Source organism: Bos indicus x Bos taurus, chromosome 6, assembly GCF_003369695.1.
Source record: "Bos indicus x Bos taurus breed Angus x Brahman F1 hybrid chromosome 6, Bos_hybrid_MaternalHap_v2.0, whole genome shotgun sequence".
NCBI lineage: Eukaryota > Metazoa > Chordata > Mammalia > Artiodactyla > Bovidae > Bos > Bos indicus x Bos taurus.
Genome location: NC_040081.1, coordinates 58,465,244 through 58,481,376, shown reverse-complemented (window position 1 = coordinate 58,481,376; position 16,133 = coordinate 58,465,244). Strand labels below are relative to the sequence as shown.

At 37.3% G+C, this 16,133-nt stretch overlaps 1 protein-coding gene across 3 annotated transcripts in view; it reads right to left on the bottom strand.

Moving 5' to 3' along the window:
• KLHL5 (kelch like family member 5) overlaps positions 1-16,133 on the bottom strand; it is a 93,269-nt gene that overhangs the window by 26,304 nt on the left and 50,832 nt on the right. For all 3 annotated transcript variants that reach the window (XM_027544282.1, XM_027544283.1, XM_027544284.1), the window contains 2 exons: positions 14,106-14,318; positions 2,834-3,020 (listed from right to left, as the gene is read on the bottom strand). In XM_027544282.1, coding sequence (XP_027400083.1) covers positions 2,834-3,020; positions 14,106-14,318 — 400 coding nt within the window. The remainder of the gene's footprint in view (positions 1-2,833; positions 3,021-14,105; positions 14,319-16,133) is intronic.

Genomic DNA, 16,133 nt, shown 5'->3' with positions numbered 1-16,133 from the left:
CCGAGATTTCCTGCATATTTATATTTTACATTTGTTTTCTATGTATGTACATGTGTAGGCATGAATGTTTTGCTGAACTGTTTCATCAGAGTAAGTTGCAAAAATGATGACCATGCATGCTTAGTCGTTCAGTCGTGTCTGACTCTTTGTGACCCCTGACTGTGGCCTGCCAGGCCTCTCTGTCCATGGCATTTCCTAAGCAAGAATACTGGACTGGGTTGTCATATCCTCCTCCAGGAAATCTTCCTGACCCAGCGATCGAACCCACATCTCCTGTATTGCAAGTGGATTCTTTACCACTGAGCCATTGGGAATCACGATGCCCCTGTATCCCTAAATATCTCAGTGTTGCTTCTTTTAAACCAGAAATCCTCTTACAAAACCACAATACCATCATCAAAATCTGGAAATTAACATTTATACAATGTTGCTGTCTAATCTACAGACCTTATTTGGATTTCATCATTTGTCCCAATTATGGCTTCCCTGGCAGCTCAGCTGGTAAAGAATCTGTCTGCAATGCAGGAGACTCTGGTCTGATTCCTGGGTTGGGAAGATTCACTGGAGAAGGGATAGGCTATCCATCCAGTATTCTTGGGCTTCCCTTGTGGCTCAGCTGGTAAAGAATCCGCCTGCAATGTGGGAGACCTGAGTCTGATCCGTGGGTTGGAAAGATCCCCTGAAGGGAACAGCTACGCACTCCAGTATTCTGGTCTGGAGAATTCCACAGATGATCCATGGGGTTGCAAAGAGTCAGACACGACTGAGCAACTTTCATTTTAATGTCCTTCATAGTAAAAGAAAATCCAAGATGATGTATTGTAAAAGCTGTCATATCTCTGTAAGACATATGACAGAGACAAATTCTTAAACCTTTTTTTTTTTTGTATTTCATGATGTTGACATTTTGGAATACTTCAGGTAAGTTATTTTGTAGCATGTCTCTCAATTCGAATTTGTTTGTCTTTTTCTTATGATTAAGTCCAGATTATATACTTTTGGCAAGAATACCACAGATGTCCAGGTGAGTTCTCAGTATATCACATAAGCACAGGCTGCTGGTTAGTCTCTTTACTGGCAATATGACTTTTGATTATTTGGTTTAGGTACTGTGTCAAGTTTCTCTACCATAAGCTATAACTGATTGACTAATAAGCAAGTGATTGGGAGATACTTTGAGACTAAAGATCCTGCTCTCAAAAACTTTCACCTATGAGTCTTAGAGAACTGATGATTGACTGAATTACTTATTAATATGATGATTGCCAAATGGTGATTTTTCTAATCCCATCTTTGCTTCTATATTTTAATTAGTTGGTATTCTACTGTAAGGAAGAGCATTCCCTTCTACTTTGGTTTGTATCAGTATGAATTCATGAATACTTATTTACAATCTTTTGCTACCATTATTTATTTTGATGTTGAAATTATCCCAGGTTTGGACAGTGGTAGCCTTTACAGCCATGAAATTAAAAGATGCTTACTCCTTGGAAGGAAAGTTATGACCAACCTAGATAGCATATTCAAAAGCAGAGACATTACTTTGCCAACAAAGGTCCGTCTAGTCAAGGCTATGGTTTTTCCTGTGGTCATGTATGGATGTTAGAGTTGGACTGTGAAGAAAGCTGAGCGCCGAAGAATTGATGCTTTTGAACTGTGGTGTTGGAGAAGACTCTTGAGAGTCCCTTGGACTGCAAGGAGATCCAACCAGTCCATTCTAAAAGAGATCAGCCCTGGGTGTTCTTTGGAAGGAATGATGCTAAAGCTGAAACTCCAGTACTTTGGCCACCTCATGGGAAGAGTTGATTCATTGGAAAAGACTCTGATGTTGGGAGGGATTGGGGGCAGGAGGAGAAGGGGACTACAGAGGATGAGATGGCTGGATGGCATCACCGACTCGATGGACGTGAGTTTGAGTGAACTCTGGGAGTTGGTGATGGACAGGGAGGCCTGGCGTGCTGCAATTCATGGGTCGCAAAGAGTAGGACACGACTGAGCGACTGTATTGAACTGAGCCCTTACAAACTGTCTGCTGTATCTCTTGACCTGTTTCCATCATTGGGCACTTCCTTACTTTCTGGCACTACAAGTTGTTCTAGGCTTATCTTGTACTTTTCCTACCTCAGTGCTAGAATCAGCTATTTCTCCAAGGAGCTCATAAGCCTTAGTTATTACTAATTCATTTTTCTGTTTCTTTCAAAAAGATACATGTACCCCAATGTTCACTGCAGCACTATTTACAATAGCTAAGGCAAGAAAGCAACCTAAATGTCCACCGACAGATGAATGGATAAAAAAGATGTGGTATACATATATATATAAGATATACATACATAATGGAATACTACTCAGCCACTAAAAAGAACAAAATAATGCCATTTGCACCAACATGGATAGACCTAGAGATTGTCACACTGAGTGAAGTAAGTCAGAGAAGGACAAATATCATATGATATAGCTTATATGTGGAATCTAAAAAAAAAGGTACAAATGAACTTCTTTCAAAAGAGAGAGAGAGTTACAGATGTAGAAAACAATCTTATGGTTAACAAGGAAAAGAGGGGAGGGATAAATTGGGAAACTGGGATTGACATATACACATTACTATATATAAAACAGATAACTAATAAGGACCTACTGTATAGCGAAGGGAATTCAATATTCTGTAATGACCCACATGGAAAAGAATCTTAAAAAGAGTGGATATATGGCTATGTACAGCTGAATCACTTTGCTGTACACCTCACACTAACAACACTGTGAATCAACTATACTTCAAAGAAAAACAAAAATTCATTTTGTATGTTTCTTCAAATAAAAGATTATTTAATACCTTTTGTTGAATCCATTCCTCCAACTGCAAATAATGTACCAACAGTTGACTTCCTAGGTTTTGTCCGAGGACTCTGTAACATGGGCCGTCTCTCTGGTAGTAAGTGATACTTCATTGCTTCCATAATTAGTTTCTGACATTCTATATCATCTCGAAAAAGTGCATTATTTTCCATGTCTGCTAGGAACTAGAAAAAAAATAGTGAGTAGATACATTGACTGATCAAGAAAATGATGAGGCTAAAAGAATAAACACAAATGTTCACAAATGGAAATTATCTCATTAAAAAAAATCCAAGTCTGGACATCTATTTTTAACTAAAATATTCAACAGTTACAAAATTTACATTTTACTGAAAAACAGAACTAAGGAAAAGTGGTATGCTTTAAAATCTTAATAGTGCTTATCTCCGGGTAGTGGGAAACTGGTGCTTTTTAAAATAACTTTTCTGGTATGTTTCTATATTTTCAAGATTTTCTAAAATAAATCATTTTACTAAGTTAGAAATAGTTTTAACTGAAGAATAGTTATAAGTGGGAGCTGACTAATTAGACTGCATTTATCTGACCTCTCTAAAGAATGTTCAACCAGCAAGAACAGCAAAAACAAAGTTTTCAATTTTTCCAAGGGGCAAAGAACTCCGAATGGTGATTATTTTAAAAGAACTAAAATTCCTTGTACTTCACTGAATTCTACGTGTTTTACCTATGTAATTTTACATAAATGTATAAGTATGGTTACAACCTACCTTTAAAAGATGAATTAAAAAAAAAAAAAGATGACTTTCTCTTCTTTTGTGCGTGGTTCTTCGTCCCCCTACTTACCTCTTTATTGCCTTATTTCTTTCATTTAGGATACTAATTCATATGAAGTTAATTTTTAAACAGCATATGAGTTGAGAAATACTTTTTCTTCCAAATGAATAGCTAGCTCTAGACTAATATAATTCCATTTCCCAACCGAATTGACCCTTGGTTACAGCAGTCTCAAGATATATGAGATCTATTTTTTGATTCTCTATTCTGTTCCACTGATATATTTGTCTATTCCTTTCCTAATACTACTGTATCTTTTAAAAAAAGTCTTTATTGAATATGTTACAATATTGCTTGTTTTATGATTTGGTTTTTTTGGCTATGGGGCATGTAGGATCTTACTTCCCAGACCAAGGATGGAAACAGCACCCCCTGCATTGGAAGGTGAAGTCTTAACTGCTGGACTGTCAAAGAAATCCCTATTACAGTGTCTTACGACATTTTTTGCTTATCTGACATAAATCTCCCTTCACTATTCATTTAAATTTTCTGGGCTATTTTTGAGTCTTTATTTTCTATATAAACTTAAGACAGATTTGTCCAATTCCCCTTCACCATCTTGATCCTGTTTGAATTCTAATAGGAACTGCATTAAACCTTTTTGTAAGGTATACACCAATTATATCATTTTCACTTCATTGATGCAATTGCTAAAACCTTCCAAGCAGTGTTAAATAATTAGAGTGATAAAGAGTATCCATCTTATAGTTTAAATTGATATGGTTTCAGTGTTTCACTATTTAGGATAATAGTTACTGTAGCACAGAAGGCGATGGCACCCCACTCCAGTACTCTTGCCTGGAAAATCCCATGGGTGGAGGAGCCTGGTAGGCTGCAGTCCATGGGGTGGCTAGGAGTCGGACACGACTGAGTGACTTCACTTTCACTTTTCACTTTCATGCATTGGAGAAGGAAATGGCAACCCAGTCCAGTGTTCTTGCCTGGAGAATCCCAGGGACGGGGGAGCCTGCTGTGCTGCCGGTCTCTGGGGTCGCACAGAGCCGGACACGACTGAAGTGACTTAGCAGCAGCAGCAGCAGCAATTACTATAGCATTTAATTTTTTACTATGTTTAAATAATTTATCTTTATTATAGATATGTTGTTTTCTTCTCTCCCTATTTCAGAGTTTTAAAATTAAGAATGGTTAATTTTTTCCAAATATCTTTTATACAGCTAGTGATATGATTATATGGCTTTTTCTCCTTTAAATTATTGATATAATTACCTTGACAGATTTCCTAATACTCAACCATTCTTATATTCTTGGAAAAAGATCTTCCTGATCATAGTGTATTACCCTTTTGATATACTGCAGGATTGTATTTGACAACATAAGGTATATTTTGCTGCTGCTAAGTCATTTCAGTCGTGTCCGACTGTGTGTGACCCCATAGACGGCAGCCCACCAGGTTCCCCCGTCCCTGGGATTCTCCAGGCAAGAACACTGGATTGGGTTGCCATTTCCTTCTCCAATTCAGGAAAGTGAAAAGTGAAAGTGAAGTCGATCAGTCGTGTCCAACTCCTAGGGAACCCATGGACTGCAGCCTACCAGGCTCCTCCACCCATGGGATTTTCCAGGCAAGAGTACTGGAGTGGGGTGCCATTGCCTTCTCCAAAGATATATTTTATATACTGTATAATTCACCATTTCAAGTATACAGTTCAATGATTTTTAGTAAATTTACCAACTTGTGCAACCATTACTATAAAAACAGTTTTGGAACATTCTCATCACCCTGAATGTCTGTTTACTGTTAATCTCGGTTCCGATCTCCTGTTCCAAGCTCTAATCTGTCTCTACAGATTTGCCTTTAGATGCTTTGTATAAATTGGATCACACAATGCACGGTCTCCTGCGTCTTGCTTTTTCACTTACCATGTTTTTGAGGTTCATTGATATGTAACATGTATCAGTGTCCATTTCTTTTTTTTGTTGAATACTACTTCACTGTATGGATGCATCATATTTTATCTAACCATTCGCCAACTGATAGGCACTTACATTCAAGTTTTTGGCTATTATGAATAAGGCTGCTAAGAACATTTGTGTGCAAGTCTTTATGTAGATATGTTTTCAGGAGTAGAATTGTTAGGTCATATGGTACACATTTATGTTAACTGTTTAAGAAACTGCCAAACTGTTTTAGAAGGTGTCTGCACGATTTATATTCCCACCAGCTATCTACAAGGGTTCCTGTTTCTCCACGTTCTCACCAACAATTATTACTGTCTTCTCTTTTCAGCCACTTGAGTGGGTGAAAAATATGAGTTTACTTTGTACTTACTTAATGGCTAATAATGTTGAGAATATGTTCATATTTTGATAATGGAAGAGAAGGAAATCTCCAACAAAAGTAACTGTAAAATAGTTTGTGGCATCTGGCAACTGAGAACGGCATGCGAAAGGCAAAAAAAGCCAAACTGAGACAGAAGTCTCAACATAGAGAACAGATTGGTGATTTTTAAGGCGGAGGGGGCTGAGGCAAAAATGGAGTGGGAGGTTGGGTAGCAGATAAAAATTATTATATATAACTGACAGCACAGAAAACTACATTCAATATCATGATAAATCATAATAGAAATGAATATTAAAAAGAATTTATACATCTGTATAACTGAATGACTTTGATGTACAATAGAAATTAACAATATTGTAAATCAACTATACTTTAATAAAAACATATTAAAAGTGAAAAAAAAGATGTAAGTCTCAGGATCTAAGGCAGAGTGTAAATTCTGATATTAATCATTCCATGTTATCCTATGCACACAAAATATAGTTATACTTTTTACAAGTCATTAATGAATATGCATCAAATGGCTCATTTAGATTAATCTCAGTATTTCTACTACTTGTTATACATAAATGCTTTAGTCCTTTCTAAATAAAAATAAATGTGAAAAAACTGTAGAAAGTAAAGTCTTAGAGGACTCAACAGTTACTACAGTGAAATATATTTCTTAGCATGCTGACAGTATCTATAATTTATGAATAAATGGGGTTAATTATATTTAAGTAGAGAGATGACAGTAATGGAAGAAAATATGAATCCAGTAATATAAGCATCAGATGAATGGAAGACCAGATATCACTCGGAAAATGATTCAGAAGGCACTGAGAAAGGACTACAAAATACAGACTCTCATATACTCTGCATTTTAGGGTAACACCATGTACTTTCTATGCCAAAAAAGAATGGCAAATTACCTAAGTGGAAACATTTAGAAAAGATGAGAAACATGTTCAATTTGTAAATTTTTATCTTTACTCACATACTTGACAAGGCCTTGCAAATAGCTGAGAAAAGAAGAGAAGCTAAGGGCAAAGGAGAAAAGGAAACATATAACCAATTGAATGCAGAATTCCAAAGAATAGCAAGGAGAGAAAAGAAAGCCTTCCTCAGCAATCTGTGCAAAGAAATAGAGGAAAACAATAGACTGGGAAAGACTAGCGATCTCTTCAAGAAAATTAGAGATACCAAGGAACCGTTTCATGCAAAGATGAGCACAATAAAGGACAGAAATGGTATGGACCTAACAGAAGCAGAAGATATTAAGAGGTGGCAAAAATACACAGAACTATTCAAAAAATATCTTCAAGACCCATATAACCATGATGGTGTGAACACTCACCTAGAGCCAGACATCCTGGAATGCAAAGTCAAGTGGGCCTTAGAAAGCATCACTACAAACAAAGCCAGTGGAGGTGATGGAATTCCAGCTGAGCTATTTCAAATCCTAAAAGATGATGTTGTGAAAGTGCTGCACTCAATATGCCAGCAAATTTGGAAAACACAGCAGTGGCCACAGGACTGGAAATGGTCAGTTTTCATTCCAATCCCAAAGAAAGACAATGCCAAAGAATGTTCAAACTACCGCACAACTGCACTCATCTCACACACTAGTAAAGTAATGCTCAAAATTCTCCAAGCCAGGCTTCAACAGTATGTGAACCATGAACTTCCAGATAGATTTAGAAAAGGCAGAGGAACCAGAGATCAAATTGCCAACATCCGCTGGATCATAGAAACAGCAAGAGAGTTCCAGAAAAACATCTACTTTTGCTTTATTGACTACGCCAAAGCCTTTGACTGTGTGGATCACAACAAACTGTGGAAAATTCTTAAAAGAGACGGGATTGTCAGACCACTTGACCTGCCTCTTGAGAAATCTGTATGCAGGTCAAGAAGCAGCAGTTAGAACGAGACATGGAACAACACACTGGTTCCAAATTGGGAAAGGAGTATGTCAAGGCTGTATATTGTCACCCTGCTTATTTAATTTATATGCAGAGTACATCATGCGAAATGCTGGGCTGGATGAAGCACAAGCTGGAATCAAGACTGCCGGGAGAAATATCAATAACCTCAGATATGCAGATGACATGACCCTCATGACAGAAAGCAAAGAACTAAAGAGTCTCTTGATGAAAGTAAAAAATGAGAGTGAAAAAGTTAGCTTAAAACTCAACATTCAAAAACTAAGATCATGGTATCTGGTCCTATCACTTCATGGAAAATAGATGGGGAAACAATGGAAACAGTGGCAGACTTTATTTTTTCAGGCTCCAAAATCATTGCAGATGGTGACTGCAGCCATGAAGCCATGAAATTAAAAGATGCTTGGTCCTTGGAATGAAAGTTATGACCAACTTAGACAGCATATTAAAAAGCAGAGACATTACTTTGTCAACAAAGGTCCATCAAGTCAAAGCTATGGTTTTTCCAGTAGTCATGTATGGATGTGAGAGTTGGACTATAAAGCTGAGCGCCGAAGAATTGATGCTGTTGAACTGTGGTGTTGGAGAAGACTCTTGAGTCCCTTGGACTGCAACAAGATCCAACCAGTCAATTCTAAAGAAATCAGCCCTGAATATTCATTGGAAGGACTGATGCTGAAGTTGAACTTCAATACTTTGGCCACCTGAGGCAAAGAACTGACTCACTGGAAAAGATCCTGATGCTGGGAAAAATTGGAAGGCAGGAGGAGAAGGTGACGACAGAGGATGAGAAGGTTGGATGGCATCACCAACACAATGGACATGAGTTTGAGTAGGCTCTGGGAGTTGGTGATGGACAGGGAGACCTGGTGTGCTGGAGTCCATGGGGTCGCAAAGAGTCAGACACAACTGAGCGACTGAACTAAACTGATGTGATTTGCACTAAAACTATCTCCCCCCAATACTAATATTTCCCCCAAATACTACTTAGAGTAAATAACAGAATGTGAATGATTTATGAACTCCATAGGCTTTAAAAAGTGTTTTGGTACCCCAAACTTGTAAATTAAAAGAATGCTAAAGATAAATACTGATTTGTTTTATATTTCTGAATTTTAGTAAAAAAACAACAATGAGAATTGAGAACAGAATAGTGGAGACCAATATACTTGTAATGCAGACTAATCATTGGGAATATTAAGAATTTAGATATCAAAATATTTAAAATAATGCCCTAATGCAGTTGACCCTAGAACAACATGGATATGAACCATGAAGGTCCACTTATACATAGATATTTTTCAACAATAAATACTACAGTATGACACAATCCATGGTTAGTTGAATGCATAGATATGGAGGAATCTCACATGGAGGGCAGGTGATAGGTTATACACAGAATAATCCCCACGCTGTTTGAGGGCCAACTGCATTTTCATCCACATTGTTTAAAATAGGAATGAACAGAAAAGTCTGGAATGCTTTCAAAGGTAAAATAAAACCACACACACCTATCTTCTGGATTATTCAGAGTTTAAAAATAGAGCCACACTAAAATGATTATTTGGTTCAGGATTGTAATAATATATATTATTTCCTATATTATTTTAAAAAGACACTACAATAAAATGACTATATGTAGGTTGAACTCATTATAGTTAGGCTAAAAGAGAATGTTTCTTACCAACAGAATAGGGTTAAAACTGTATGAGAAAGGAATTATTTTATGAAAGTAAATTCTTTAGGTAACGATGTAATGGTAATTTAAAAAAAATCAGTCATTTATTTGATAGGCACTAGACATTTTTTTGCTTTGTCACTTTTATTTTTTATTAAGATATAAATGACATATAACATTAGCTTTAGATGTATAACATAATGATCTGACATATCTATATATTGGAAAATGATTAAGTCGAGTTAACATTCATCCCCACATAGTTATCTTCTTTCATGTCTGTGATGAGAACTTTTCAGATCTACTCTCTTAGCAATTTCATCCTTTTCCTATCTTTTAAAATAAAACATTCAGAATATAATCCAAGATTTTCTTGATGATTTTAGAGTCTACTTCAATACTTTATCACTTGACAACTCTAAGTCTCCAAATCTGCCCTTTACTTTTAGTAAGGAGAAAAAAAGAACCTTGCTAGTATCTCTGAATGCCATAATGGTGCCATATAGTATTATCACTGTAGAAAAAAAAAAATATTGTTCAAAGAGGTGTTATTAAGTTGTTTAAATTACACAGAGCAACGTGGCTTCCATTGTTGCTACTCCCTGGGCTAAGACAGTGGTTCTCAAATTTGAGTGTGCATCAGATGCACTGAGGGCTTATTAATACACAACTGGCTTGGCCCCACCACCAGAGTTTCAGATTTAGTAGGTGGAAGCCTAATCATTTTCATTTTAAACAATTACCCACGTGGTACTGATCTTACAGTTAGGGAACACACTTCGAGAAACACTGGGCTAATCCAATGCATTTACTGTCCTTATCTGTCTTCTCTGCAGCATCTAATGATGATAAAATTCCCTTTCTGGAACCTGCAATCTCTTTTTAATAGTACTACAGTTATTTAGGCAGATTTGGGACTACCACTAAATATTAGTATCTCCTAGGGTTCCACCTCTAGTGCTTTTATGTTCTCTTTGATTGGTGTCACTCTCTTCCCCTTGGCTTCAACAACCTAAATAAGTAGTTTCTAAAACTTCCTCTTAGACTCTAAGAGGATTAAAGGTGTCAATAAGCTCTGGGAATGTGCTTCTTCTACTTCCTTCCCCACCTTCAAAATCAATGCTTCATCCTGTATTCTGTATTAACTGACAGCACCTTCATCAATTGCATTGCACAAATGAGAATTATTCTGGACTCTTTCTTTTTTTCACCTTGTACATTCAATCATTCCAGTGTATCAATCCTACCTCCTAAATAGCTCTTGACTGTCATAATTAATTTCTCTACCTCCACTTTTTTTTAAAAGTGCTTAATTCACTTGTTGGAATCCAACAGTCTTCCTTAGCAGGTTTCTACTTTGATCCCTCCAATCTATTCTCTGCAATGCAATCATAGGATCTTTCTAAAATAAGAGGATAATTATGCCATTCCCTACTTAAAATCCTTTAGTGCTTCCTTATTGCGTTTAGATAAAAAAATCCCAGTTCTTTGGCATGACTAGAATTCCTCCACAATCTGGTCTGTTTCCTTCCCCAGTCTCATCTCTCAATACTGTCCTTTTTGTTTCTGTAACTTTAGCTATGCATGCTATCTTCAGATTTCAGAACATGATATATTTGCTCACGGCTCCATAACCAGGACTCTTATCTTTTCTGGGCTATCATGCCCATTCTTTTGGGTGACTAACTTGGCTTGCAAATTGAGTGACACTTGAGAGATTTTCCTAGCTTCTCCACTATCAGTCTAGGTGGACCACTCCAATTGCTTTCATAATGCCATGTCTATCACAGACTTTATCTCATTATATTGTAATTACTGATTTGCTTTTTAATCGTTTTCTTCCTCCACCTGATATCCTCCCTACCCAGCAATTTTACATGGAGTACATTCAAGAGGCAGAACAGTTCAGGAGAAAAGACATGTAACTTTATTTGGGTTCAAGGTCTACCTCTGTCTCTTGTTCAGTTGCTAAGTCATGTCCAACTCTTATGCAACCCCATGGACTGTAGCTCACCAGGCTCCTCTGTCTATGGGATTTCCCAGGCAAGAATATTGGAGTAGGTTGCCATTTCCTTCTCCAGGGGATCTTCCCAATCCAGGGATCGAACCCAAGTCTCTTTGCATATCCTGCATTAGCAGGCAGATTCTTTACCACTGAGCCACCAGGGAAGCCCCTGTCTCTTATTAGCTCTAGTCTAAAGTCAAATAAAACCACAGTGCCAAAGAACATGATTTATGCAATCACTTTGTGATTTTGAACATATGGCTTTACTTATTTAATCTGTTATTTCATTTGTACAACAGGTGTTAGACTAAATGATCTCCAACATGCCTTTCAACTCATAAGATCTTATGACTATGATTATCAGCAGTATCCTGGATAAAAGAAATTCTAAAGGTCTCTGAGAGTCATGCAAATACAGTATCATAAATATTTGAAACTACAGGGCTAAAGTAAATTGTCAGGTTACTTAATTGCACAGGTTCTTTTCAAAGTATACTAGGATTTTTCAGACTTTATTTTCTTTCCTCTAGAGAACGATAAGGAAAAAAATTAGGCTGGATACCAGTAAAAATAGTCCTCTTTAAATCTGATTTTAAGAAATGTTTTATGATGTTATTTTTCCTGAATTATCAAGTCATGCAGTTTCACTCCTATGAATTCATACAATATTCTACCTCTGAAGAGGGAAGTCATTCTTGTAAAGTATCACACTGATTTTTGTTTCTGTAAAGTAGAGAGCAAACAGTAACTTTTGCTCACAACAGCTGGAAATAATATATAATTCTCAAGATAAATACAAACCAAACAAAACACACAACACTTAAAACAACAACCAAAAAATCTGATCTTGAGCAGTAATAGCTCATTTTTTCCTTTTCTTTCAGGACTCTACTTAAGGCCTCAAAATAAGCAGCCAAGTATGTGTTAGTCGCTTAGTCGTGTCTGAGTCTTTATGAGCCCATGGACTGCAAGCCCACCAGGCTCCTCTGTCCATGGGCTTTTCCAGGCAATACTGGAGTGGGCTGCCATTTCCTTCTCCAAAGCAGCCAAGCAGGCAGAGGAAATTTTTGTATATTCCAAATGAAACTGTAAAAAGGCGAAACCATGCATGTATATATGTTATGACTAATTGCCTTGAATACACCAACTAGGTATCTCTCAATTCTAAAACAGTGATAATACACTATCATTATTTATAGCACATTTTATTTCAGAGCACTTTTCTGATCCTCATAAAAATCCTGTGAGATAGAAAGGATGTGATCTCCACTTGATAGATGAAGAAACCAAGGTATGTGAACATGCCAAGTCACAGAGTTTTAAAATGTCAGAGTCAGAACTATGTCTCATTAATTTGTTTATCATCAGAGTCCAGCATTTAGTGGATACTTAATAAATGTGTGGCACATGAATTAATCTAAATTTTCTGGTTCCTAGAGTTCAGTGTTTCTTTCATTAGCAGCTTTATTAATTCTTCAATTGCTAGGACAGGTTTGTAGCTGAGTCAAATAAAATTACTAACCCCAAAGCAAAGATGTTACTTAATGAATGCAATTTAGGTGGTCAGACTTTCTGGGTTGAAAAAAAACAAATTTTTTTAGCTCACTATCTTTTCACCTTAACATTTCATAGGAACATACATAAAACAACCACGTTGAACAGATTAAGGAAAAAACCTATAGACAAGCTAATATTAATGGGCTTCTCTGGTGGCTCAGATAGTAAAGATTCTGCCTGTAATGCAGGAGACCCAGGTTCAATCCTGGGTCAGGAAGATCCACTGGAAAAGGGAATGGCAACCACTCCAGTATTCTTGCCTGGAGAATCCTATGGACAGAAGAGCCTGGTGGGCTACAGTCCATGGGGTAACAAAGAGTTGGACACAACTGAGCGACTAACACAATTAGCATTAAGTGAAAATGAAGTCGCTCAGTCATGTCCGACTCTCTGCAACCCCATGGACTGTAGCCTACCAGGCTCCTCCATCCATGGAATTTTCCAACCAAGTGTACTGGAGTGGGTTGCCATTTCCTTTTCCCAGGGATCTTCCTGACTCAGGGATCAAAACCCAGGTCTCCCGCATTGCAGGCAGACGCTTTACCATCTGAGCCACCAGGGAAGCCCAATTAGCATTAATGTGCACTAATTAATGTAATTAGCATACTGTAATTAGCTCATATTAATGTAATTAGTAGTCCCTCAGTATTCTGGGGACAGAGGGTTGGTACCAGGACCTCTGTGGATACCAGTATCTCAATTTAAATATGTAGTATTTGCAATTAAACTCTGCACAGCTTCCTATATACCTTAAATAATCTCTGGATTACCTATAATACCTAGCTAATACCATGCAATTCCTAAACAGTTGTAAATGCAATGTAAATATTATATAATAGTTGCTGGCACAGAACAAATTCAAGTTTTGCATTTTTGAATTTTTTGGAATTAAAAAAAATTTTCAATCCATGTTTTGTTGAACTCGGGATGTGTGGAATGGTGTCTACTCAAAGTTGTTGAAACTTTAATTATTTTAAATAATTAAAAATAGTTTACCTGTGGTGCAAGAAGAGGTAGCCTAATATAAGCCAAAAGTTTACTGAGATCTTTCCGTCTCTGTTCCAAATCATGACGAACCCAAGTAAGAAGTGCGTTCAATATTGTCTCCTCATTAGGAATGTTCATGTCATCACTGGCTAAGAGCTTTGCAATTTCACTGGCTGGTAATAATACAAATTCCTGGTTTCGAATTACTTCCATGAAATTTTCCTGGAGGAAAAAAAGAGCATATAAAAAATACTGTTTCTTCTTTCCATCACAGTTTAAAAGAAACTAAACATTTCTTAATTAGATGCCAAAACACAGTTTATACTTTAGCCCTTTCTAACAATGTATTATTGCTTAAAAGGGGGAAAAAAACAGTAAAAAATAACATTTAAACTGTAATTGTTATTAAAATTCTCATATCTCTGTATACACAGGATTAAAGTGATATATCAAGTATTACAATTTAAAAAATAAATTTAGGACTTTTAGGTATTGCTTTGCTCAAGTTAGGGAATAGTTTTGGCAAGTCTTTCACAGGAAGATAGAAAAAAATGAAAGAAGACACTTTATATAATACTCCAACATCAAAAGTTAGTTCAGATTTGTGGTTGCTGAAGAATTTGGCCAACAGGGGAGCCAAATACCTGGTTAAGAGTGAAGTATTTCTCTTACCCAGAAATGGCTTCTAGGGTGGCTACATTTCCCAAGACCATTCTGGACCACGGAAGTCTTCTCAGACTCTGCCTGGCAAAAGCCTGTGTCCTTAGAGCTATCCTAAACCCAAACTGGCCTTTTAAAGTGCTTTAATATTATTTATAAGACCACAAAGGATTTTAGGTCTGATGTGAAAACTTTAATCTCATCTAACCTGATCTATGTACAAAGTTCTTTTGCTTTCAGGAAAAAGAGCTGACAGGGGTAGAGTAAAGGAAAATTCTGAAAGAGATGGGAACACCTGACCTGCCTCTTGAGAAACACGTTTACAGGTCAGGAAGCAACAGTTAGAACTGGACATAGAACAACAGACTGGTTCCAAATAGGAAAAGGAGTACATCAAGGCTATATATTGTCACCCTGCTTATTTAACTTATATGCAGAGTACATCATGAGAAATGCTGGGCTGAAGAAGCACAAGCTGGCATCAAGATTGCTGGGAGAAATATCAACAACCTCAGATATGCAGATGACACCACCCTTATGGCAGAAAGTGAAGAGGAACTAAAAAGCCTCTTGATGAAAGTGAAAGAGGAGAGTGAAAAAGTTGGCTTAAAGCTCAACATTCAGAAAACTAAGATCATGGCATCTGGTCCCATCACTTCATGGGAAATAGATGGGGAAAGAGTGGAAACAGTGTCAGACTTTATTTTTGGGGCTCCAAAATCACTGCAGATGGTGACTGCAGCCATGAAATTAAAAGACGCTTACTCCTTGGAAGGAAAGTTATGACCAACCTAGACAGCACAGTAAAAAGCAGAGACATTACTTTGCCAACAAAGGTCCGTCTAGTCAAGGCTATGGTTTTTCCAGTGGTCACGTATGGATGTGAGAGTTGGACTAGAAAGAAAGCTGAGTGCCGAAGAATTGATGCTTTTGAACTGTGGTGTTGGAGAAGACTCTTGAGAGTCCCTTGGACTGCACGGAGATCCAACCAGTCCATTCTAAAGAAGATCAGTCTTGGGTGTTCTTTGGAAGGAATGATGCTGAAGCTGAAACTCCAATACTTTGGCCACCTCATGTGAAGAGTTGACTCATTGGAAAAGACTCTGATGCTGAGAGGGATTGAGGGCAGGAGAAGAAGGGGACAACAGAGGATGAGATGGCTGGATGGCATCACCGACTCGATGAACATGAGTTTGAGTGAACTCCGGGAGTTAGTGATGGATAGGGAGGCCTGGCGTGCTGAGATTCATGGGGTTGCAAAGAGTTGGACACGACTGAGCAATTGAACTGAACTGAAAGGGACAACACAGGCGATTAAATAGTAAATTGCCCTAGGGGACTGTAAGTAGGGGAAAAAAAAAAGTATGGGAGACTCCT